The sequence below is a fragment of the Salmo salar genome, chromosome 13, assembly GCF_965601325.2.
Source record: "Salmo salar chromosome 13, fSalSal1, whole genome shotgun sequence".
NCBI lineage: Eukaryota > Metazoa > Chordata > Actinopteri > Salmoniformes > Salmonidae > Salmo > Salmo salar.
The window spans coordinates 79,755,162-79,780,461 of NC_138303.1; the positions used below are offsets into that span (position 1 = coordinate 79,755,162).

The 25,300-nt window shown below is 45.1% G+C and overlaps 1 protein-coding gene across 8 annotated transcripts in view; it reads right to left on the minus strand.

Annotated features, from left to right (window-relative positions):
* Positions 1-1,235: 1,235 nt before the first annotated feature.
* The window catches only part of LOC106567975 (ABR activator of RhoGEF and GTPase), a 226,422-nt gene continuing 202,357 nt past the window's right edge, over positions 1,236-25,300 (minus strand). For 4 of the 8 annotated variants that reach the window (XM_014137905.3, XM_014137908.3, XM_014137907.3 and 1 more), the window contains 7 exons: positions 7,269-7,328; positions 6,593-6,702; positions 6,281-6,420; positions 5,392-5,526; positions 5,017-5,122; positions 3,450-3,615; positions 1,236-2,915 (listed from right to left, as the gene is read on the minus strand). In XM_014137905.3, coding sequence (XP_013993380.1) covers positions 2,826-2,915; positions 3,450-3,615; positions 5,017-5,122; positions 5,392-5,526; positions 6,281-6,420; positions 6,593-6,702; positions 7,269-7,328 — 807 coding nt within the window. In that variant the 3' untranslated portion in view covers positions 1,236-2,825. Of the gene's footprint in view, positions 2,916-3,449; positions 3,616-5,016; positions 5,123-5,391; positions 5,527-6,280; positions 6,421-6,592; positions 6,703-7,268; positions 7,329-23,906; positions 24,540-25,300 lie in introns of those variants that run through there. The other 4 variants (XM_014137906.3, XM_014137910.3, XM_014137911.3 and 1 more) reach the window with 2 other exon arrangements.

A 25,300-nucleotide genomic window follows, 5' to 3' on the forward strand; every position in this document is an offset into this window, starting at 1 on the left:
TTGACCAAAGTGATCCTCTCGGACCTTCAATGTTTTACATTCTGACTCAAACAGCCTTACTATAAAAGCAACGTGGTGACACTGATCAATGTTTTATGTACATTTTTACAGAATCCATCCAATTTATAGTTAACTGAAATGTAAGTCACCAAGCAGCAAAGTAGCCATTCATTCTCAGTCACCAGTGTAAATTGATTAGAGTAATTGAGAAATGCATTACCAGACTGGAACTGCCCACCCAGATAAAAATAATTGATTGGATTTATATAGCACTTTTCTACCAACTGAGGTACTCAAAACGCTTTACATAGTAAGGGGAAACTCACCTCATGTAGCACCCACCTGGCGCATGGCGACCATTTTTGTGCCAGAATGCTCACCACACATCAGCTATGAGGTGGAGAGGTGAGGAGTGATATGCCATTTAAAAATGATGGGGATGGACTCCCGAGTGGCACGGCGGTCTATGGCACTGTATCGCAGTGCTTAAGGCATCAATACAGACCTGGGTTCGATCCCAGGCGGTGTCACAACCGGCCGTGACCGGGAGTCCAATAGGGTAGCGCAAAATTGGCCCAGCGTCGTCCAGTCATCAGTTTAACAGCGTTTCCTCCGGCACATTGGTACAGCTGGCTTCTGGGTTAAGCAGGCGGGTGTTAAGAAGCGAGGTTTGACGGGTTATGTTTCGGAGGACACATGACTCGACCTTTGCCTCTCCCGAGCCCGTTGGGGAGCTGCAGCGATGAGACAATTTGGGAGAAAAAGGGGGTAAAATACACAAAGAAATGAGGGGGAGGATTAGGTGGCCATGATGGAATGGGGCCAGGTTGGACATTTTGGCATGACACCGGGGTTAACACCTAAGTTCTACAGATGTTTTAAATTCATTCATTGTGGTGAATAATATAAACCAAGTCAAATGAACTGAGTTTGGTGTGTCCGAGACAGATATCAATTAACACACAAACCACTGCTAATAGTTACCGCTTTGAATTCATTTTTCAATTCGTATGACTTGTTTGGTAACTGCATGCTCAAAAGATTCAGAATACTTTATTTTCTGCACTGCAATCTTGAGTCTGCACAGCACTGGTAAAATTCCAATACATGAATGTCACTTTTCAACTATCCCAAAGTCCAGTATGCTGCACCAAACCAAATAAAAATATATACAAAGTTTTAAAATATGAATTAGTTGCAATAAAACTGCATGACAAAATGACAAAACAACATCGTTTTGGTAGACTTTTATTAATTTTACTAAAAAAGAAAAAAGTTCACATCGACATTTACCCTTGTTAATACAGTATACTCAAAGTAAAATACAACATTTGATTTTCTTTTAATCTCATATTAAAAATATCAAATAGGACTCATCTAACAGTGCTTATTTTAAGATATGTCACAGGCTAGATAGCAGAAAGGTTGGATTTGTACAGCATTGATGGGAGGAGATTGCCGGTGCCGCAAACTAGCAGTGACAACCTACCTTCGTTACCCAGCCTGATTTGATTGACAAGTTGAACATGCAATAAGGGCATTAAACTACACAATAATCCTATAGATTAACTGGTGTCATTGGACACTAGGAACAGGCTTGCAATGGATTGACAAGAAAAAAGCAAATGTTCCAAAAATGTGTGTGATTTTCTTCCCATAACCCTCATCTCACAGATTGATGTTTCTTTCTTTAAAGAGGTTTAGAATCAACCGTCAGATTTTACACTTTGTGTTCCTGTAATCGTTTCAGTACAGCTCAGCCAACCTTGGCTGTGAATGAGAAACGTAAAAAAAAAACATCACTACTTCAAAAAACTTCAAACAACGGACTCCTTTGAGCGATTCTCTAGTTGCACTGGGCCCAGTTTCCCAAAAGCATCTTAAGGCTATGGTTCTAACGATGACTTTAGCCTTAAGATACTTTTGGGAAACCAGCTCCTGGACTGTACAGGCACACTTAATATATATATATTTATAATAAATAGGGTGAATTTGGCCAAAACTCACACAGAGGGAGGGCTGTGCTCTCTAGTCTTTACACATGGAGAAAAAAATGTGACAGTGGCCATTCACTGACATGGCTTTACTGGCGGCTTGGAAACGCAAACAGTCCTCAGCTCTTTGCTTTAACACACACACACACACACACACACACACACACACACACACACACACACACACACACACACACACACACACACACACACACACACACACACACACACACACGCTTCTACATAAACACACAGCCCTCCTCCGTCACATGCACAAAGCCAGAGAGAAACAAAGGACTTATTGAACAAATAATATTTATAAAATATGTAAATGCCATTTTCTTGGAATGCCTATGAAAGAAAGAAAAGAAAAGAGAAGAAGAAGGTGGAGTAAATAACAGACCAGCTTCAGGATCATTGAGCTGGTTTCTGGAGGACCCAACAGACCAAACAACCAACAGTGACCCAGTAACATACCAGACCGACCTCTAACCCCTCACTGATAGATAGAGAGGTCCCATATTGGTGGCTGTCCGATGGGGTATTGTGGGTCAAAGTTTAGAGGTGAGAAGTATGCTGTTCCCTCCACCCCTGCTCTTCACCAGATGGATGTACTGTAATGTAGGGGCCGCTGCTCTATCTCCGCTGATACTAGAAGACGTGAATATGGGATCCAGAGGAAGCACCGTGACTCCTCTTCTCTTGTCTTCCTCCACGTCTGACTCCATCTCTCAGAGTAGGCTGGGGGGGCTGTCCAGTTTTAAAAGGGAGCTGGGTGGTATGGGGGTGGGGGATTTGCTGTTGAGTCTTTCGCTCCGGACCCCCAAGAGATTAAACGTCAGTGGAAAAGTAGAGTGTGTTCCGCTTCAGCTCAGCGAAGGAGATGGGAGGATGCTGCAGGTAGTACAGCAACACCTGGACCTGAGATGGGGAGCGAGAAAGAGAGAGATTGAGCCAAAATTGTTGTTTCATTTAAATAAATAAATGTTGTTTCATTTAAATACCAATTATCATAGTTATAACCAAAAAAGGACTAGGATATGGAGCTTAGAGAGGCCATGTGACCTACACATTCTGTAGGTGACTCAGTAAGCATCTTTCCATGATAACTAATTATCTGTATGAGTATCTATCTACTATGGAGATTTAATAAGCCACTGCACAAACAACTGTCTCCCAGTCTTTACAGTAATGATGAAATATGGCATTCTACTGTTAGTGTTGTGGCTTTTATGGTGATTTACAGTAGTCATTGTTTATATACGGCCTAGAATAAGTCATTTGTGAACAGGAAGTGGTTTCTCTCTCAGAGCTCCAGGAGGGGCTTCCCAAATAGTCTAAATCCAGCTGGGAAACCAGACCAGACTGACACGGTTCGAACACACACATCCCCCTCAGCTAACTCTTACATACTCACAAGCAAACGCACATGCACACACAAACAGATATACGCACCCAAGTCACACTGACCTGTGCCATGACGTCATGTGACCAGATGTCAGTGGCCAGGGTGATGTGTCCCTTGGTGACCTCGGACTCAGAGGGTCTGAGCAGGGTGGGGCCAAACACTGTGCCCAGGTTGTGGAGGGACATCTTGTTGATGGGCTCATTGTCAGCAACTCTGGAACAGACAGATAGACCAGTCAGACTACAGTGACCACAGGGACAGATCAGTATTAGTTATTTTTCGAGTCATGCGACATGTTTTCTGATCTGGCCTTGTTACTATGATAACCCATGTTCTGAAGCAATCACTGTCAGTACAGCACAGTGTGTTCTGTGTGTGTTTCTTCTACAAGGACCATGTCTGAACTAAGTTACCATCTGCTGTAACTTATAGAAATGTTCTCCATAGCAACAGCAGAGCCATTCATATCACACTTGAAATTCAGCAGAGCTTCCAGCAGGTGTCCTCAGCGTGTCTACGAGAGTAGTGTGTGTACGTTTTTGTTGACTGACTGCAGTGTACTGCTGGGTGAGAGCTGTACTGGGATTAGACCATAATAAGGTGTCCATGGTGCAGAAGAGTGAAATCTGACCCAGCGCTAGGCCTGTGAACTGACCTCAGGCCTGCCAATAGGTAGAAATCTGATTTCTCTCTATGGACCTTCCTGCCTGCCAACTTCTGAGATCTCACTACCCTTTACACTGTCGCAGCTTTACACACTAAACACCTTCCCTGGTGATACACCTGGCTCCCAGCGTTCTTTTCAAACGTGTCAATCTTACAGCAAGGATTAACTGAACACTAAGTTCTGTAAGGGGGCGTGAGAGTGAAGTAATGTGTAACTGAAATTGACACGGCTGCACTACACATTTAAACTTAGTCTTAGTTCCCTCTAGTTCACATTGTAGAGCTAGATGACAATAATATACTCTCAGACAAATGTTGTCTGACCCGCGTTAGGAAACTATGACAAACACATAAACCTGATCTTTTAAACGTCTGGTGGTGAAAACTAACTTTACTCAGAGTATGAATAAGTCCCCACGCAGGCCATTACTACTATGGCTGAGGACAGACAGCTGGTTCTAGATCAGATGTGAGTGATAGGAGGAGACCCATAAGTGTTTCCTAAGTGTTCCTGCCCATGCCAGTGGTTACTAGTCTGTGGTTGGGCTGGGCCCTGCTCTAACATGGCCTTCTAATTGAAGGCAGTTTTAACAGGCACCACCATGATGTCATCCAATGTAGTTCTACACTGCCTTTAGAGACTAAGTAGCACATGGTCGGCCATCTAAAAACATCACAGCTATTTTCAAAGACAAAATAGTAGTAGAGAAGTCATATTAGCAGTGAAGTCATTTTTCATTGACTTTAATGTGTTTCCTTCAACTGGACCATAGGTCTAGCTCCTTACCTTCACCACAACAGGTCTGGCGTAAAATGCCCAGTGCAGACTGATGCTGATTCCTCTCCAGGGCTAGATGTGTGTGTGTGTGTGTGTGTGTGTGTGTGTGTGTGTGTGTGTGTGTGTGTGTGTGTGTGTGTGTGTGTGTGTGTGTGTGTGTGTGTGTGTACCTCTTGAGATGCTCCAGCAGGCTGAGGAAGGTGATGAGGTTAGGGTCCGGCAGAGAGCGCAGCAGATGCATCATGCAGTTCTCCTTGGCTGCAGGGTCCGACAGAGCTGTGGAGAAGAGGAGGCGGATACAGGAAGAAGATACATGGGGAGTATACAGGAGGAGGAGGAGAGGGAAAAGAGAAGAAAATAAGTTAAGAATTACTCTAAGGTGCAAAAATTAACAATCCTTTCAATGTTGTCTTGTAAATGTATAATTTTCTGTGAATATAAAATGGAATAACCCCTCTCTCTGTTACTACTGAGAAGCATAATATTGTATTGATATGGTATTGCATTGAGATGTATAAATGTATGTGGTCTGTTAGAGGTCGTACCTATGCCCTCCATGAAGGCTGGGTACAGGCGGTCAGTGAGCAGGGGCTCTGGCAGCTCACGGAAGTACAGCTTCAGCGTCCCCGCGATGGCATTGATGTCCATGTCACTCAACATCACCAGGATGTCTTTGCTATCTTTGAAGGGGAGATAAATAGATAGATATAGATATAGATATAGATATGTATATAGAGAGGGGGGATAAAACATAGATAAGGGAAGTGTATCATCCCAACCAAACAACTAGTTCATTACCAGACTGATCATTCTGGCTCCAGAGATGACATAACAAGCAACCACACTCTAAAACCCAAACAACCGGAGATCTCAGCTCAGTGAGACATGAACACAGCAGAGAGACGCTGAGGAGGTTAGCATTTGGTTTGGTCTAGGGGCTGTGACTGAGGATGTGTCCCAAATGGCACCCTATGCCCTACATAGTGGGCCCTGGTCAAAAGTAGAGCACTATATAGGGAATAGGGTGGCATATGGGACACAACCTGGATCTGGGACTCCCAGGGAGGACAACACACAGCTGACAGCTGCGGCTCCTCAGACCTCTGTTCTTCCTGTCCTTTCCCACAACTCTCTCTGTTTATAGCCAGGCTGAAGCCCCTCTGCCATGGGCCTGGTAGTCTGACCCCGGCCCACAGTACAATAGAGTGGAAGGACAGGACAGCTCACAGAGGGAGGCGTGTGTTGATAATGTAGGGTCTGGAGTTATTCCTGATAACGTGACCTGACCAGGAAAAACTCATGGACCTGGTTATAGTTTATATATAGGGCCAAGAGTTATCCCTGGTCAGATCCCATGACCAGGAAAAAAATGCTGGCTCTGTTGATGAAGACTGAGGTGTGCTTTGAAGTAGTCTCAGTATGAGCGTTTCTTACTGGTGTCAAATGCTGCTTTGAGGGCCTGGATGTCGGTGGCCACCCCTGAGATCCTGTAGATTCCCACCTCGTCGATCCCCCTCTTCTCCACCTCCTCAATGCACTGGCGGACTATGTAAGGCACCTTGGAGCGCTCGCGCCTGTTGGGGAACACAGCCACAATATTCATCAGGACTGATATTGCAGTACTATGACTGTAATTAGATTACGGTCAACAATGTGATGCTGATGCTAGAAGTGTAATAAACTGAGCAGAAAGATTTATCATGTAGTTGCAGGTATGTTTGAATACAAAATATCAACATGGCTTACTTTGTCACCACACTGATTTTGACCCCGAACACCCCACTCTGTTTTTTGGAGGGCGTTCTCTTCAGACTCAAGTCCCGACTCGTAAACTTCATGGAGAACTCCACTTTGATCTGTGGGAGACAACGCATACAAAGCGTCAAACAAGCTGCATATTTATTGGTTCATTTGACAGGGACCACGAACAGCAAACATTGCACCAGCTTTTAGCTTCATAGCTGATCTGCAGTCCCTAGTTTAAAATACACAGCTTCCAAGTGCTTTCTTCTGACCATTACACAACATTCAGGAGTGTAAGTGGATCCAGCGGTGTTAAGATGTTTAAACTTTACGGCTGTTTAAAAACACTGCGTTCCGGAGCAATCAGAGAGTTGGCCAAGCTGGTAAAGATAACGCTGCATGGCCCTGGTCAACTGTAACGACAAGCTTCGTTACAATATCCACACACTAATCCCTAACAACAGTCATCTTCTATTAACAGTGTTGAGATGTGTAAATGACTGAAACTATCAGCAATGGAATTAGGAATTGGCTGGTTTTCCAGACACAGTGTGAGCCGAGTCCTACACTAAAAAGCATGTTCTGTGGAGATTCAACATTGAAAGAGCTTCTTAGTCCAAGAACAGACTTCATCTCAGTCCTGGAAACTGGTCCCAAATGTTCCTAAAATGTCACTTACCCCGTTCATCTCTATGACGTCCATGTGCCAGTTCTTAGACTGCACCGTCTGGGGGTCCAGCTGAAATACACAGAGAAAGAGAGCAGAGTTATGTTTGAGTTTCCTTCGTTATAGTTTCTACACAAGCCACATCACTGCATGGCCTCATAGGAGACAGAGAAGGTATGACAAGAGCAGTGAGTGTTCAAATACACGTCGTATTAAGGACACAATCACATGGACCCTCACAGAACACACTCTGTATATCATATATACGACTGCACCCTAGTAGAGACACTAAAGCCTCCTTTCTGGTGCCTGTGTTCTATTACTGCTAACGTCCTCTGTCACTACAACCCTGTACCTAGCCAGCTCTCTCTGAGTACTCAGCGTTCCCTGCACTGGAACAAAAAGTATGTTTATTAGGAAACAAACACTGTTACGCTCCCATAGTCACCAAGACATCAATGTTACATTCTCGCCTATGTTTTGTGTTCTACTTGTCACTACAACCCCAGTTCCTCACTAGGTCTCAGTGATCTGGACCTCTGCCTACCTAGAGCTCACTGCACTGGAGGACGTGGTATGTTTATTAGGACACAAACACTTATGTTCTCTCCCTCTCTAACACCTCCTCCAGATGTCTCCCTCCCGTCATGCTTTGGTGAGGCTCTGAGGAGCTCCTTTAAAGTCCAGCCAAGAGAACAACAAGGCCACGTTACAGTTTGTTTTCCGACCCGAGACGAGCCTCTCCTCTCAGCATGGGCCAGAGGAGGAGCAGGGCTATTTTCTGACTGCTGCTGTTTGTGGAGGAAAAATATCCAGTTTTCCATTTGCCTCCTTGATGAAAATTCACAGACAGGCCTGTCTATATTTAAATTACAAAACATCCCTGGGAACTTTATTTTTTCTCGTCATTTAATTTCCAGGACGCTGACATCTGATAAAGTTAAATGGGCTTTACCCTCTGTGTGGATGGAGCAGTGGTGCACGCTGGGTAATGTGTGCGTTTAGACTGAGAGGAGCCTCTGTAGTCTAGCCAGCCTGAGGGCTGTGTGTGGGTCTGTCCCTACCTAACGACATGGATTATCTCTGCATTAAAACAAATTACTGTATATATGAATTGACAAAGCCAATGATTACGTGACACCATTCATCCCTATGTGAATACGAATAGCGCATTGAAGCCAAATAAAGTCTGTTAAGATGTCGTCTCATGGAGACATAACATCAGCAGTATGAGCTATTCCAGGAAGTGATGTTGCAGGCTAGCTCAGTGCTGCCTCCTATCATTGAGTAACTCAAGTTAAAGGCTGACCGGGGTATTGCAGGTTGCCATTAGCAGCGGAACTATCCCTATAACTTATTCTGTGTACGATTTTTAAATAATCGGTTCAAGGACATTATATGTATGTATTAGAAGCTATTATTGGTACCATGATTGTCTTTAGTATTTTTTCTTTATTTATATGATTATAATGGGGAATCCTGTTTCCTGCTAACAATGCCTGCAGTACTGTGGTTAGCATTTGAACATTAGTGGCTTCAATGAGAGGGGGCAGTCAATAAACTTGGATTAGCTAACACAACGTGCCGTTAGAACACAGGAGTGATGGTTGCTGATGATGGGCTTCTGTACGCCTATGTAGATATTCCATTATTTTATTTTTTAAATCAGCCGTTTCCAGCTACAATAGTAATTTACAACATTAACAATGTCTACACTGTATTTCTGATCAATTTTATGTCATTTTAAATGGACAAATTTTTTTTGTTGCTTTTCTTTCAAAAACAAGGACATTTCTAAGTGACCCCAAACTTTTGAACGATAGTGTAAATGGGGAAAAAGCACAAGCCCTGGCCCGGTCTCCCTTTCCCAACGGACACTCTGCCCTGTCTCCACCCTCAAGCATTTCAGCAGAGGTAAAGAGAACCTGGCCCACAACCAGATGACAGTTCAACTTACAAGAACTAACAGGAACAAGATGAAACTGAGCACTAGCATAGCAATACAATGGTAGTGAACAGAAAGGGCATCCGCAGTGCTTCCATTGTGTGTTAGCCTATTGTGATGACCTGATTTATTTTGCGAAAGGGGGCTTTTTTGTGTGCTGTATTTTCATCTCAATCAATGTGATTCATGTTCACATTAGTGAAATTAGGTCAATTTGATACGTATGTGACCCCAAACCTTTGAACGGTACTGTGCGTTTGGTTGTCTCTGGGGGTAAGCAGCAGCCATGGCTGATGTCTGGTTCACACTCTTCACTGTGCTCAGTACACAGACTGAGCTTGCCTTTTTCTCATGGTGCCCTGGGAGAATAGAACTCTGACATGATCTATGATGAGAAGTGTGTGTGTGTGTTCGATACACACACACCACACACACACACACACACACACACACACACACACACACACACACACACACACACACACACACACCAGAGCCACTCTGCCTAGCACTTCTACAGCGAGGAGCGAATGCCTTTTATAGGCTGATTCAGCAGTTCCCTGTGTATCACAATTACACTTATGCCATTACTACCTTCCTAGATTATGTGCTTGTCGGTCTTAAAAGCCCCATAATCGTTTATTGCTGAGCGAGCGCAAGGCCAGCACACTTATCTTATCGTAACTTTACAGTAAGGTAGAACTTCGTATTTAGGGAGTGTAATTAATTACCTAATAAAAAGCTTCTTTTGTATCAGTTATTAAGACATCTATCACCATTAGGGGCAATTTTCCAAGCAGGGTTGGGCTTTAAAGAAGGTTGCCCTAATCATGGCTATGGGGTCCTGACTACACCAGCACCAGGAGTCTTTCTGGGCAGCAGCCCAAACAGACTGATGAGGCCTCCTGTACCCATGTAGCCTCCCAAAACAGGCCCTAAGAACAACATACAGTGTATCTCTCGCTCTCGACATTATTACAAATGAATCGAGTCAAATTGGCTTACAAAGACCCTTTAATGCAGCCGAGTCGTGCGCAGTCAACACACCCACTGACCCCTCAACCACTCCACCCATTCACGTCTAATGCTATGCTGCTTTATTAAGAATTCCAGGAAGAACTTCTGCCCCTATTTATTCATTTTCCTTGCCTGGGAAGTGAGCTGCTTCAAGGGGAGACAGACCACATTGATAAGGTTTTATTTATAGTACAAACTTCAACTGAATCAGTACGGTTCTACACTATACATTCTCAACCTATCACAGAGGATGGATGGATGGGAGCAAGTTAAGTTGTATGAAATGTTCCTTTGAAGTTTAGACATGGAAATAATGATCTCCCCAGTGTGACTTGGGGTTGTGTCCAGCTGGTGGGTAAAACAAAGGGAGATGATGAAAAAAAGTTGTCTTGAGTGACAGTCCAGGAAACCAATCAGAGGGAACAATATATGAGGTGAAGCATGCACAAAAAGAAAAGGGGGCGGGTCCTCAAAGTCTTCAAAATCCCAAGAGATGAATCACAGTGCCAAAACCTCTCTCGCCAGAGAACCCCTGAAACAGATTGGTAGCGTGTGTTTGTAGATGAAAGAAAGACTAGAAGAAAGACAAGGAGGGCTGGTGGAAGGATAGAGGATATAGAAAACATCCTAAACCAAACGATGGTTCCAATTAGGACCTCATCACTCCTCCAGAGCTCAAAGCCTCCATTGTGCTGCCTAAAACACTGTGACTGACTGAGGAGAGGATCATAACACATGATGATAGTGTAGAAATGCATATCCACACTGAATACACTGTACAATCATCTATCTTTCATGTGGCACAGAATATACTGCATGATTAAAATAGAAGAGGTAAAACTATGAATTCTATTAGTGCTTAAAATGTAAAATACAGGCCTTTGAGAGAAAAGCGAGTGAGCCAGAGAGAGCGATGACAGAAAAAGCATGAGGGTGAGTATGTGCATGAATGAGCAGCGATGTGATATGTTCCGTTTAGCCATCATGATGCTCAGTTTGGTGGGAACGCATTGTTCTCTGAGCAGCCCCTAGGCTCTGAGGGCTGACTCTCTTAGAGTGTCTGTGTGTGCAATGCTACACTACATGACCAAAAGTATGTGGACAACTGCTCGTCGAACATCTCATTCCAAAATCATGGGCATTAATATGGAGTTAGTCTCCCCTTTGCTGCTCTAACAGCCTCCACTCTTCTGGGAAGGCTTTCCACTAGATGTTGGTACATTGGTGCAGGGACTTGCTTCCATTCAGCCACAAGAGCATTAGTGAGGTCGGGCACTGATGTTGGGCGATTAGGCCTGTCTCGCAGTCGGTGTTCCAATTCATCCCAAAGGTCTTCGATGTTGTTGAGGTCAGGGCTCTGTGCAGGCCAATCAAGTTCTTCCACACTGATCTCGACAAACCATTTCTGTATGGACCTCGCTTTGTGCACGGGGGCATTGTCATGCTGAACAGGAAAGGGCCTTCCCAAACTGTTGATACAAAGTTGGAAGCACAGAATCGCCTTGAATGTCATTGTATGCTGTAGAGTTAAGATTTCCCTTCACTGGAACTAAGGGGCCTATTCTCAACCATGAAAATCAGCCCCAGACCATTATTCCTCCTCCACCAAACTTTACAGTTGGCACTATGCATTCAGGCAGGTAATGTTCACCTGACATCCAGCTAACCCAGATTCGTCAGATCCTTCAGACTGCCAGATGGTGAAGCATGATTCATCACTCCAGAGAACGTGTTTCCACTGCTCCAGAGTCCAATGGCGGTGAGCTTTACACCATTCCAGCCGACACTTGCCATTGCTCATGGTGATCTTAGGCTTGTGTGCGGCTGCTCAGCCATGGAAACCCATTTCATGAAGCTCCCGACTAACAGTTCTTGTGCTGACGTTGCTTCCAGAGGCAGTTTGGAACTCAGTAGTGAGTGTTGCAACCGAGGAGAGATGTTCAGCACTCTGCGGTCCCATTCTGTGAGCTTGTGTGGTTTAACAGTGCGCGGCTGAGCCGTTGTTGCTCCTAGACATTTCCACTTTACAATAACAGCACTTACAGTTGACCGGGGCAGCTCTAGCAGGGCAGAAATTTGACAAACTGATTTAATGGAAAGGTAGCATCCTATAACGGTGTCACGTTGAAAGACACAGAGCTCTTCAGTAAGGCCATTCTACTGCCAATACCAGGGCCTCTACACAAGCACCCACGCACACAGTGTTACTATGGCAACCGAGAGGGGGAAATAATTGATGATGGAAAGAGAGTGGATGAGAAGAGAAGGCAGGAGGAGAGCCAACTCAGGTTACTGTGAGGTCACCACTTTTATCTGCAGTGTGCTTCTTCATACGGTATAGAATAGGTCAGTGAATACTGGCTGCCACGTGTTCAGATTTAAGGCGCATCCACCGAGTCATCAAACATTCCCATATGCAGGGAAACACAACAAACTATACACACACATACTGTACTTGGCCTTCTACTCATCCCACTGCTGTTGACTATTGGGGACAGAGCACAGACCAGGCAGGATTGAAGTAGGTAGACAAACATATGCCAAGGTCCCTCTGGAGAGGTTTCTATTCTAGACATTCGTGGAGTGGTTCAAAAATGAGTTTTAATGACTCCAACCTACGTGTATGTAAACTTCCGACTTCAACTGTATACATACAGTGCCTTCAGAAAATATTCATACCCCTTAACTTATTCCACATTTTGTTTTATTACAGCCTGAATTCCCCCAAAAATGTATCACACATCTACACACAATGCCCCATAATGACAAAGTAAAAACATGTTCTTAGAAATGTTTGCAAATGTATTGAAAATTAAATACAGAAATCTCATTTACATAAGTATTCACACCCCTTTGCTATGACACTCCAAATTGAGCTCAGGTGCATCCAATTTCCATTGATCATCCTTGAGATGTTGCTACAAATTGATTGGTGTCCACCTGTGGCCTATTTAATTGATTGGACATGATTTAGTAATAAACACACCTGTCTATATAAGGTTCCACAGTTGACAGTGCATATCAAACAGAAACTATACCATGAAGTCCAAGGAACTGTCTGTAGATCTCAAAGAGAATTGTGATGAGGCATATCTGGGAAAGGGTATAAAACCATTTCTAGAGTGTTGAACGTTTCCAAGAGCAGTGTTCTCCATCATTGGTAAATTGAAAAAATATGGAACTACACAGACTCTGCGTAACTGACCAAACTGAGCAACCGGGCAAGAAGGACCTTAGTCAGGGAGGTGACCAAGAACCCAATGACCATTCTGACACAACTACAGAGTTTCTTGACTGAGATGGGAGAACCTGGCAGAAGAACAACAGTCTAAACCAATCTGGGTTTATGGTAGAGTGACCAGACGGAAGCCACTCCAGAGAAAAAGGCACATGACAGCACGTCTGGAGTTTGCAAAAAGGTACATGAAAGACTACAACCATAAGGCAAAAGATTCTGTGGTCTGAATGCAAAGCACTATGTCTGAAGAAAACCAGGCACAGCTCATCACCTGTCTAACACCATCCCTACCGTGAAGCATGGTGGTGGCAGCATCATCCTATGGGCATGCTTTTGAGTGACAGGGACTGGGAGACTGGAAAGAATAGAGGAAACAATGAATCGAGCTAAATACAGGCAAATCCTTGAGATCCTGCTTCAGAGTGCAAACAACAGACTGGGGAAAAGATGTACGTTCCATCAGGACAATGACCCCAAGCATACAGCCAAAGTCATGCTGGGATGGCTTCAGAACAAGAATGTGGAAGTCCTTGAGTGGCTCAGGCAAATCGCAGACATGAATCCCATTGAAAATCTATACAAAAACTTGCAGATTGCTGTTCACAACCATACTTAAAGCCTTTTATTTTGGGGTGTTGCTATTGGCCACCAAGTCAGTATCTAAATAATGTGTGTGAAATGCTTGATAGTGCATGTGATGCAAACAGAGAGGTCTACTGTCTTGGGGACCTGAATATTGGCGGCTTTTCATCAAGCTGTCCTCTCAAGAGGAAGTTTCTTTCTGTAACCAGTGCCTGTAATCTGGTTCAGGTTATTAATCAACCTACCAAGGTGTTTACAAACACTACAGGAACAAGATCATCCACATGTATCAATCACTTTTTTACTAATACTGTAGACCTTTGTTCTAAAGCTATATCTGTACCCATTGGATGCAGTGATCACAATATAGTGGCTTTATCCAGGAAAGCCAAAGTTCCAACAGCTGGGCCTAAAATAGTGTATAAGAGATCATACAAAATACTTTGCTGTGACTCTTATGTGGATGATGTTAAAAAATATTTGTTGGTCTGATGTGATTAATGAGGAGCATCCAGACGCTGCACTTGATGAATTTATGAAATTGCTTTTTCCAATTACTGATAAACATGAACCTGTTAAGGCTCCATGGATTGATGAGCAATTGAAAAACTGTATGGTTGAAAGAGATGGGGCAAAAGGAGTGGCTAATAAGTCTGGCTGCACATCTGACTGGTTGACTTACTGCAAATTGAGAAATTATGTGACTAAACTCAACAAAAAAATAAAAGAAACCGTATTATGAAGCCAAGATCAATGATATAAAGAATGATGGGGAAAAAACTCCATCTTTCATATTTTATTTTAATGATTACTTAATTGGCAAAGTGGGCAAACTTAGGAAGGAAATGCCAACAATGAACAGTGAGCCACTGTATTCAAACATAAAAACAAATAATGAAAGAAAACCATAGCAAGTTTGAATTTTGTAAAGTTAGTGTAGAAGGTGTGGAAAAATGTATAATGACAAACCTCCTGGCATTGACAACTTAGATGGAAAGCTACTGAGGATGGTAGCTGACTCTATAGCCACTCCTATCTGTCGTAGCTTTAATCTGAGCCTAGAGGAAAGTCTTTGTCCTCAGGCCTGGAGAGAAGCCAAAGTAATTCCGCTACCCAAGAGTGGTAAAGTGGCCTTTACTGGTTCTAACAGCAGACCTATCAGCTTGCTGCCAGCTCCTAGCAAACCGTTGGATTTTGTTATTTTACCAAATACAACGCTATTTCTCTGTAAACAAATTAACAACAGACTTTAAGCATGCTTATAGAGAAGGGCATTCAACATGTACTGCACTGAAACAAATTACTGAGGATTGGTTGAAAGAAATTGATAAGATGATTGTGGAAGCTGTACTGTTAAATTTCAACGCGGCTATTATTGACCATATCCTGTTTTAAAAAAACGTGTGTTATGGCTCTGCCATATCGTGGATTCAGAGCTATCTATGCATGCATGCATAGATAGCATACATCGACATCAGCATACATCAGCATACATCGACACATGCTTTGTTTAATGCCGGTGGCAGGTCATCTGTAAAAATAGAAAAGAGTAGAGGGCCTAGAGAGCTGCCCTGCGGTACACCACACATGCATGCATGCATGCATGCATGCATGCATGCATACATGCATGCATACATACATGCATGCATGCATGCATGCATACATGCATGCATACATACATGCATACATCATACATACATACATACATGCATACATACATACATACATACATACAGTGGAACTTTAAAGCACTGGTATGTTTCACATGACAATGTTGCAAACTGACAATGACATCAGGGAAGAAACGTGTGCACTCTGATTATACAGACACTCTCCATAATCTTTAATTAATCCATTGTTGGATTAATTGGGAATGTTAATGTATTTTGCCAGCGATATTTAAAGCAGACCTTAATTATGATTAAGTATGAAATTGTCATATGCTGAATTCATTAATTTCTCTTAATATTTTATTTTGTACTTTGCTACATTCCTTGTACCTTTCACTTTCTGTTCACTGGGACACTACAATTTAAATATTCAGTGACTGACTGTTCTGTTTTAAATTGCTGCTTATTGCTAATGTTCACATCCAGTTTAATTAGAGACTAGCTAGCTCAACTGCATGGGCCGTGGGTTTCATTTGATTAAAAACACCAACCTAGGGATAGTTTTTTTTTTTGTCCTGTAAAAACAAGACCCTTATAATTTTTTCTGCTAACATATTATATTATCAGCTTGATGATTTTAAACAAAAACAAAGCAATATGAGATGATGATATTCTGAGTCACAAATTTGCTGTAGATTAACATAAGTGTAAATACACATAATATAGTAATTATGCAAATCCCTCTACTTAGTAATAATATGATGCTTTGGTAAACAGCTGCTGATGTCATGATTGACATGTGAGAAGGCCTCCGTGACTCGGTTGCCATGAGCTTCCTGGCCAGACTTCCTGGTTTGAGCCAACCAGCATGCTTATCAGCAGGCAGAGAGTTGTGATTGGCCATAGACCAGCCCAAGCAACCTTCTAAAGGCAGTGTGTCTCAGTCATACAGTATAAGATCCAGCTTCATAAACAACATGCAGCATAAAGGCATCTGCTTAAAGACAAGGCTTATGCAACAGCATGTTCCTGCCTGCAGCAAGCGTGACTAACAACACTGATGAATTATTTACATGTACATTTAGTACAGGAGAGCGCGTGACCTGTCCTTTAGTCACCAGCAGGGACACTAATGTTCTCAGTTCTGTTCTGTACACTACAGAGAGTGGTCCCATGCAGGGCAGCCTCACAGTAGCCTGCAGAGTGGAGGACAGAGAGAGGAGGATGTTCTTATGATTGGCGGTTGCAACGTCTCTGTTTTATCTTCTGTTAACTCATAGAAGGATGATTCTCATGAAACCAGTTTTAAAATGTCATTAGCAAATTGAGGTACAAAACCATGATGCATTTGCTAAAATCTATTATAATTCTGAGAACTAAGATGTCTAGTTTATGGGAAAGTGCATACAAAATACATAGAAGACTTGTGCCTGAATTACCGAAATGCATCCATATTACATGTAGGTAATTTTATACATTACATCATAATAATAATTGTACAGATCCTAATCTCAGTGATTCAAGAGAATATATATTTTTGTTCACAGTTTCGTGAGAATGACCCAAAAGTGCTTTTTCAATTGCATTATCAAACACATGTTCAATACCTTGATGACTTTCTACTTGGTCTTGGATGGAAAGTGTTTATTAGTCTGCAGCATTTAGCAACACCATTGATAGTGTTTGAGAGGATATTTTGTTTCACTTTCCTTCCTCTAGTCTAGCTGAATGCTAATAGTCTGTGTTGGTAGACACTCGTTAACCAAAACGACCCACCGCTCTTATGAATCCAGACCACTGAGGGACTTGTAATGAACCATACCAAACGGAGTGGTTTAACACTCCTAGACCAGGTATTCCCAAACCCCCAGGGGTACGCGCAAATGCCTTCGGGGGTACGCCAAATATTTTTTTTTTTTACTTCACATTTTCAAACAGTTCATTTATATTTAGGGTGAGGTTCTTTTCAAGCCTCAGTAGCCTCGAAAATTGTTAACTTTGTTAAAGTAAGGCCCCAGAACTCTCGTGTATTTTCTGCACTATGCAATGATATGGGCAGTGACCATGTAATGCTTTTACAACATACAGAAGTGCGCTAGTTATCAAGGGGCAAAGTATTGACCCGTTTTGTTGAATTGAGAGACGAGCTTAAAGTTTTCTTTACTGACCATCATTTTCACTTGTCTGACCACTTGCATGATGACGAGTTTCTCACACGACTGGACTATCTGGGTGATGTTTTTTCTCACCTGAATGAGCTGAATCTAGGATTACGATTACAGGGACTCTCTGCAACTACACTACCGTTCAAAAGTTTGGGGTCACTTAGAAATGTCCTTGTTTTTCAAAGAAAAGCACATTTTCTGTCCATTAAAATAAAATAAAATTGATCAGAAATACAGTGTAGACATTGTTAATGTTGTAAATAACTATTGTAGCTGGAAATGGCAGATTTTTTATGGAAAATCTACATAGGCGTACAGAGGCCCATTATCAGCAACCATCGCTCCTGTGTTCCAATGGCACGTTGTGTTAGCTAATCCAAGTTTATAATTTTAAAAGGCTAAATGATCATTAGAAAATCCTTTCGTAATTACGTTAGCACTGTTGAAAACTGTTATTCTGATTAAAGAAGCAATAAAACTGGCCTTCTTTAGACTGGTTGAGTATCTGGAGCGTCAGCATTTGTGGGTTCAATTACAGGCTCAAAATGGCCAGAAACAAAGACCTTTCTTCTGAAACTCATCAGTCTATTCTTGTTTTGAGAAATGAAGGCTATTCTATGCGAGAAATTGCCAAGTGTGGCAGGCTTACAAAAACAACATTTGAGAGTGCGCTGACCCTGGTGCTAGAGGGGGTACGCAGCTGGAGGTTGAATGTTTGAAGGGGTACGGGACTATAAAAAGTTTGGGAACCACTGTCCTAGACTATTTGGATGATTCATGTAGGCCCCATGGAGGGAGAGACGGAGACAAAAAATACCCACCTGGGGCAGCAGGTTTGACCCAGCCCAGCAGGGAGAGGGTCATCTTGGGTAGCAGCCTGAGGATGCTCCCCTGCCCCCTCCACCCCTCATGGAGCGCATTAGCCAGCCTGAGGGTGTCTGGTGGGGGACAGTGAAGGGCTGGACCCCCTTTAGTGACAGTCAGATTTATATGCCCTATAAAACACTCCATTCAGGTACTGGCTGGCATTTTAAGGCCCTTTAAAGAGGCATCGGTGTATGAAACAGTAATATGTCATCTACACTAATCAGCATACTCAAATGGAATACCATCATTTTCTGTGTGGAGAAATATGATTAGGGATTGGGATGGGCGTAATTGTTATACTTCATACTCCAAACCAGCAGGAAACTGCTGTTGTTCCCATTTTTCCTGCTTTTGCTCGTCATGATTCCTAAGGATACTGTAACTGACGCCCACCAAGGGGTAAAAGAAAACATTATAAACTGGGTGGTTCGAGCCTTGAATGCTGATTGGCTGACAGCCGTGGTATATCAGACCATATACCATGGCTATGACTAAACATTTATTTTTACTGCTCTAATTATGTTGGTAACAAGTTTATAATAGCAATAAGGCACCTCGGGGGTTTGTGATATATGGCCAATATACCATGGCTAAGGGCTGTATCCAGGCACTCCATGCTGCATCGTGCTTAAGATCAGCCCTTAGCCGTGGTATATTGGCCATATATCACACCTCCTCGGGCCTTGTTGCTTAAATAACTGGCCAAATGGAAATCAGTATGGAACAGGACATAGCCTCAAAACACAATTAACAGAAAACATAATGAACACGGTATTTAAGAAGGGGCATAAAATCAGATTCAGCCTCGAATAAACCTTTTCTCTGCCAGCCTTAGGTCTACTGGAGTCCCTCCCTCTTCTTCCTCTGCATAGTCTTAATTAGAGCTGTAAAATAAATGATCCTGTGTGCTCAGCCAGTACTCAGAACCCACCTCCTCCCAGTTTAAAACTCACTAACACACGTTAAACAACAAATACACACACCCTTCGTCTTCCTCCATCTAAATCTCACTAATACATGCTAGCAGCTCCCTGCAGTCTGCTCAACACGCCGCCGCGCCCTGCATTCTGCTCAACACGCCGTCGCGCCCTGCAACCTGCTCAACACGCCGCCGCGCCCTGCAGTCTGCTCAACACGCCGTCGCGCCCTGCAACCTGCTCAACACGCCGCCGCGCCCTGCAGTCTGCTCAACACGCCGTCGCGCCCTGCAGTCTGCTCAACACGCCGCCGCGCCCTGCAGTCTGCTCAACACGCCGTCGCGCCCTGCAACCTGCTCAACACGCCGTCGCGCCCTGCAACCTGCTCAACACGCCGTCGCGCCCTGCAGTATGTTCAACACGCCGTCGGGCCCTGCAGTCTGCTCAACACGCCGTCGCGCCCTGCAACCTGCTCAACACGCCGTCACGCCCTGCAGTCTGTTCAACACGCCGTCGGGCCCTGCAGTCTGTTCAACACGCCGTCGGGCCCTGCAGTCTGCTCAACACGCCGTCGGGCCCTGCAGTCAGCTCAACACGCCGTCGGGCCCTGCAGTCTGCTCAACACGCCGTCGGGCCCTGCAGTCTGCTCAACACGCCGTCGGGCCCTGCAGTCTGCTCAACACGCCGTCGGGCCCTGCAGTCTGCTCAACACGCCGTCGGGCCCTGCAGTCTGCTCAACACGCCGTCGGGCCCTGCAGTCTGCTCAACACGCCGTCGGGCCCTGCAGTCTGCTCAACACGCCGTCGGGCCCTGCAGTCTGCTCAACACGCCGTCGGGCCCTGCAGTCTGCTCAACACGCCGTCGGGCCCTGCAGTCTGCTCAACACGCCGTCGGGCCCTGCAGTCTGCTCAACACGCCGTCGGGCCCTGCAGTCTGCTCAACACGCCGTCGCGCCCTGCAACCTGCTCAACACGCCGCCGCGCCCTGCAGTCTGCTCAACACGCCGTCGCGCCCTGCAACCTGCTCAACACGCCGCCGCGCCCTGCAGTCTGCTCAACACACTCTCTCTCTTTCCTTCCTCTCCTTCTTAGCACCTCTTAACAGCATGAGCGTGGTAGAGTGGTAATAGTAGGGATTCTATAGCCGCTCCGGTTCAAAGCCTGATTCTCTGTGTTGCTGTAGGGGAAATATGGAGGGGAATAACTCACACTTTATGACCCCAGTCGGGTGAGGATCGGGCTGGGACTGAGAGGTCATTCATAGACCTGACGTTTACTCAGACCCAACCATCAAAGACTCATTCAACATGAATGAATGAGACCTCATAGCTGCATCCACGAGGGTGAAAGCATGCTCCTATGGGAGGATGTCTGTGTTAGATAGAGAGAAAAAAGAAAGTGCATGATCAAGTGTGTGAAAATATGTGCAAGCGTGAGAGTATGCATGTGTGAGTGAAGGTGTGTATTATACTGTGATTATGAGCGAGGTACAGATGTGTAAACACAGGCTCAATGTGGCTCTGTGTGTGTAAACTGAGTATCAGTGTATTTTGAAAACCAAGAGTGTGCAGCACTTAGCTGAACAAACCAATTTATGTCATTTCAATCTAAGAAGCAAAACAACCCAGATAGCCTACTCCCCCTCCCTTCCTCCCCTCCTCTCTCTCAGATTCACATATCAGGCCTGCAGTGCAGGACTCAGAAGGACTCAGCCAGGAGGGGTGTGTGGACAAGTCTTGGATCAGCTGAGATCAGCTGATATCGATGGGGTAAAGCTGAAGGGATTTCTGCCTGTAATCCAAGCCTGATCCTGGTTCAGGCTGCAGTGTCAGGAGAGACTAGCAGAGGAGATATACCTGTCGCTGTCAGCTCCAGCCATCAGAAGCAGGGAAAGCTTTTTATTGACCTGTCTAAAGCAGACCTGTTCAAATACTAAGAATGGTCAGGGTTTTGCCTGTGAAGCTCAATCTATTTTAAATGATTTCAAATGATACATGAAATGGTTTCAAATGGTATTTGAACCCAGGTGTGGTCTAAAGTGCTGCTGCAGACAGAGTTCACTCCAGCCCTGATCCTTTGTTCTAGTTTTGCACTACGATTTTGTCCTCCTTTATCATGCACATCAATTACTGCTGTTGCTCTAAGTGCTACTAGTGCAGAAATATACAGACCTAGTTTCCTTGGTCTAACACTGTGTATTGCTGCATATATGTTCACAGACATACACCTAGAAACTCCCACCCTATTAAGCAGTAGAGTGGGTAATGGTTACCATCACATTGATATAAAAACAGGCATAGACCAACTGCCTCTGTAAAAGACCTGTAGCACCGGGGATAAAAACAGTATCTCCTAAAGAATAACCTTCTTCCTCCCACGCATGAGTCATGGCCTAGAACCTGAAGAAAAGGCATATTTACAACAGCAGCTGTGTGTGTGCGCATGTGTGTGTGTGTGTGTGTATATGTATATATGTGTAAGTGTGTATTCCCCAGACAGAGGAGTCAGTCCAACTTGAAAGAGTAGTAAGCTGGACCATGCTTCTCCTCAGCCTGGCGCTGTGGTGACAGTAATTGCCATGTCTAATCAGGGAGGAATGTGTCAGTAATGCATCTCTTGCTGGGTTCCCAGGTGCCCTAATGAGTCTCACCCCGGGTTCCCAGGTGCCCTAATGAGTCTCACCCCGGGCTCCCAGGTGCCCTAATGAGTCTCACCCCGGGCTCCCAGGTGCCCTAATGAGTCTCACCCCGGGCTCCCAGGTGCCCTAATGAGTCTCACCCCGGGTTCCCAGGTGCCCTAATGAGTCTCACCCCGGGCTTCCAGGTGCCCTAATGAGTCTCACCCCGGGCTCCCAGGTGCCCTAATGAGTCTCACCCCGGGCTCCCAGGTGCCCTAATGAGTCTCACCCCGGGCTCCCAGGTGCCCTAATGAGTCTCACCCCGGGCTCCCAGGTGCCCTAATGAGTCTCACCCCGGGTTCCCAGGTGCCCTAATGAGTCTCACCCCGGGCTCCCAGGTGCCCTAATGAGTCTCACCCCGGGCTCCCAGGTGCCCTAATGAGTCTCACCCCGGGCTCCCAGGTGCCCTAATGAGTCTCACCCCGGGCTCCCAGGTGCCCTAATGAGTCTCACCCCGGGCTCCCAGGTGCCCTAATGAGTCTCACCCCGGGCTCCCAGGTGCCCTAATGAGTCTCACCCCGGGCTCCCAGGTGCCCTAATGAGTCTCACCCCGGGCTCCCAGGTGCCCTAATGAGTCTCACCCCGGGTTCCCAGGTGCCCTAATGAGTCTCACCCCGGGTTCCCAGGTGCCCTAATGAGTCTCACCCCGGGTTCCCAGGTGCCCTAATGAGTCTCACCCCGGGTTCCCAGGTGCCCTAATGAGTCTCACCCCGGGTTCCCAGGTGCCCTAATGAGTCTCACCCCGGGTTCCCAGGTGCCCTAATGAGTCTCACCCCGGGTTCCCAGGTGCCCTAATGAGTCTCACCCCGGGTTCCCAGGTGCCCTAATGAGTCTCACCCGGGTTCCCAGGTGCCCTGCTGAGAGGATCGTTAGTCATATCCAACCTCTACCAATACAACACACTCTGGGTATAGTAAGCTGATCCTAGAACTGTGCCTATCACCAACATCCTCACCTCAACCATTAGGGGGGAAATGCAGAACTGGCTTAGATCAGTGTCTAAGGGTAAAACTTCTCAGAACAGAACAGCAGAGGGAGCAGTCTCAGACTCTCAGCTACACCAAAACACCCCTGATAACATTAACAGATCTGTTATCACACATAGAGAGGTATATCATCATGCCCCTTCACTGGCTTTGCACTGAGGGGGCAAAAAGAGCAGAGTGGTAGACGTGGAATGAGGATGAGAAAGTGATGGGAGGGGTGTAGTGTGTAAATTCACTGTGGCATCTCACACACACGCAGTACTCTGGGCAATAACACCATAGCTCCGCACCAACAGTAAATTATCCCTTGTACCTAAATCATTCATTTAATGCATTTCCCTACCAGTCTCATCTAATAGCATCAGCACAAAGCAGAGAGGCAGTGCTTTAGCTGAAGCTACAGTACGAGTTAGGTGTACACTTCACCACAGTGCAGTGAAGTACACAGAGAGACCTTGTCAGTCCCGTAAGACCCTAGAAAGAGATAGAAAGGGATAGAATGGGATGACAACAAACACACAGAGAGAAAGAGGGAGTAAAGAGAGCAAAAATGATAAGCAATGACAAAGAAAGAAAACCGTGACTAAGCTGACAAAAGGAGAATGAGAGAAAATAACAAAAAGGAGGACAAGAAATTAAGTAGGGACCTTTTGTCTGAGGAGCTTGCTGCGTACGCGACCCCATAGCTTGGCCCCGGTGTTGGTGTGCCTCTTGATGGCTGAGGGGGTTTGAGGCTGCTGAAGCTGCTGCTGGTTGTTCTGCTGCTGGTCCGCCACACAGCAGTGCTGCTCCAGCCGCTCACACACTGTGTTCAGGTTCACATCGGACACCAGGACCTCCGTCATCCTACCCGAGACTGTGTGCTGAGACGTCTGGCCCACAAGGGGTTAATATGAACTAACAGGGAGTCAAATCCCAAAGGTATCCACTTCCCGAGTGGTCAGATCCAGCACAGTCCAGAAAAACCTCACGTCTAAGGTTGGGGATTTTCTTTTAAATGTTGAGACGAAAAAAGGTCTCCCTCAGTTGATGTTCATTTAAGAAAATAAGGTGAAAATGTCCGTTTCAAATGTAAAATGAGGCAATAAGGAAGGCACAAGGTATGACAGGCAGCTTCAGTCCGTGAGAACAGAGAATCCTGATATGGTTTCAGTCTTCTTCTAAAGCCGGAGAATTCCACACTGGTCCCTCTCTGGGATGTCAAGATTATTCCACACTGTGCTTCTGCCAGCATCTCCACAGCTCACAATCTGATTTCCAGTAACGCAAACAGAGACACGGAGCACAGTGCGAGGGGGAGCGCGCGAGAGAGAGGAGGGAGGGTGGGAGAGAGAGAGGGGGAGCGTGGGCAGAAGGAGGGGGAGTGAATGAGCTGCTGCCGTCACCAGCCCTGTTTCTCCAGATGTGAGAACACACCTCCAACAAACTGAGAAAAAGAAAGAGATTAAGAAAGAAAGAATTACAGAGCGAGAGAACGATGACAAACCCTGTTGGTGTGCCTTTCCTCTTAGCCTTCATGCATGTCATCATTTCCCACAACTGGTAACCAATCAAGGAAGTGAGTAAAAGAGGGAAAGTAAGGAATGTGAGAGGGAGAGAGAGAAGAGGGCAATGTGACTGAGACAAGAGGTTGATTTAGACCCCATCTGAACTGGGACCACATTTCAGCTACATGTAATGGAACCTCAAAGAACAATATGACATTTTCACTGCTGATTTGAAGGGTGAAGAAAAGCTACTAAATGGTTCTCACACTGACACACCCTCTCGTAATCTGACAAGCACATATTTTTCCTCAATGCCTTCCATCCTCCACTCTCTCACCCCCCATCTCTCCCTCTTTCTCCTCCTCCCCCCTTTTCTCTTCAGCTCTCTCCCTGTGTGCATGTTGCCATGCGTTTTCTCCAGATTACGTCTCCTCCACACTCCACTGAGTCCTCCGCCCATTATGTGTGTATAAATATATATCAGTTTATGTGTGTGTTAAGAGTGGGCTTCCATCCCACTCCTCCAGCCCCTCTCCCCTGCCCCCCTGTCCATA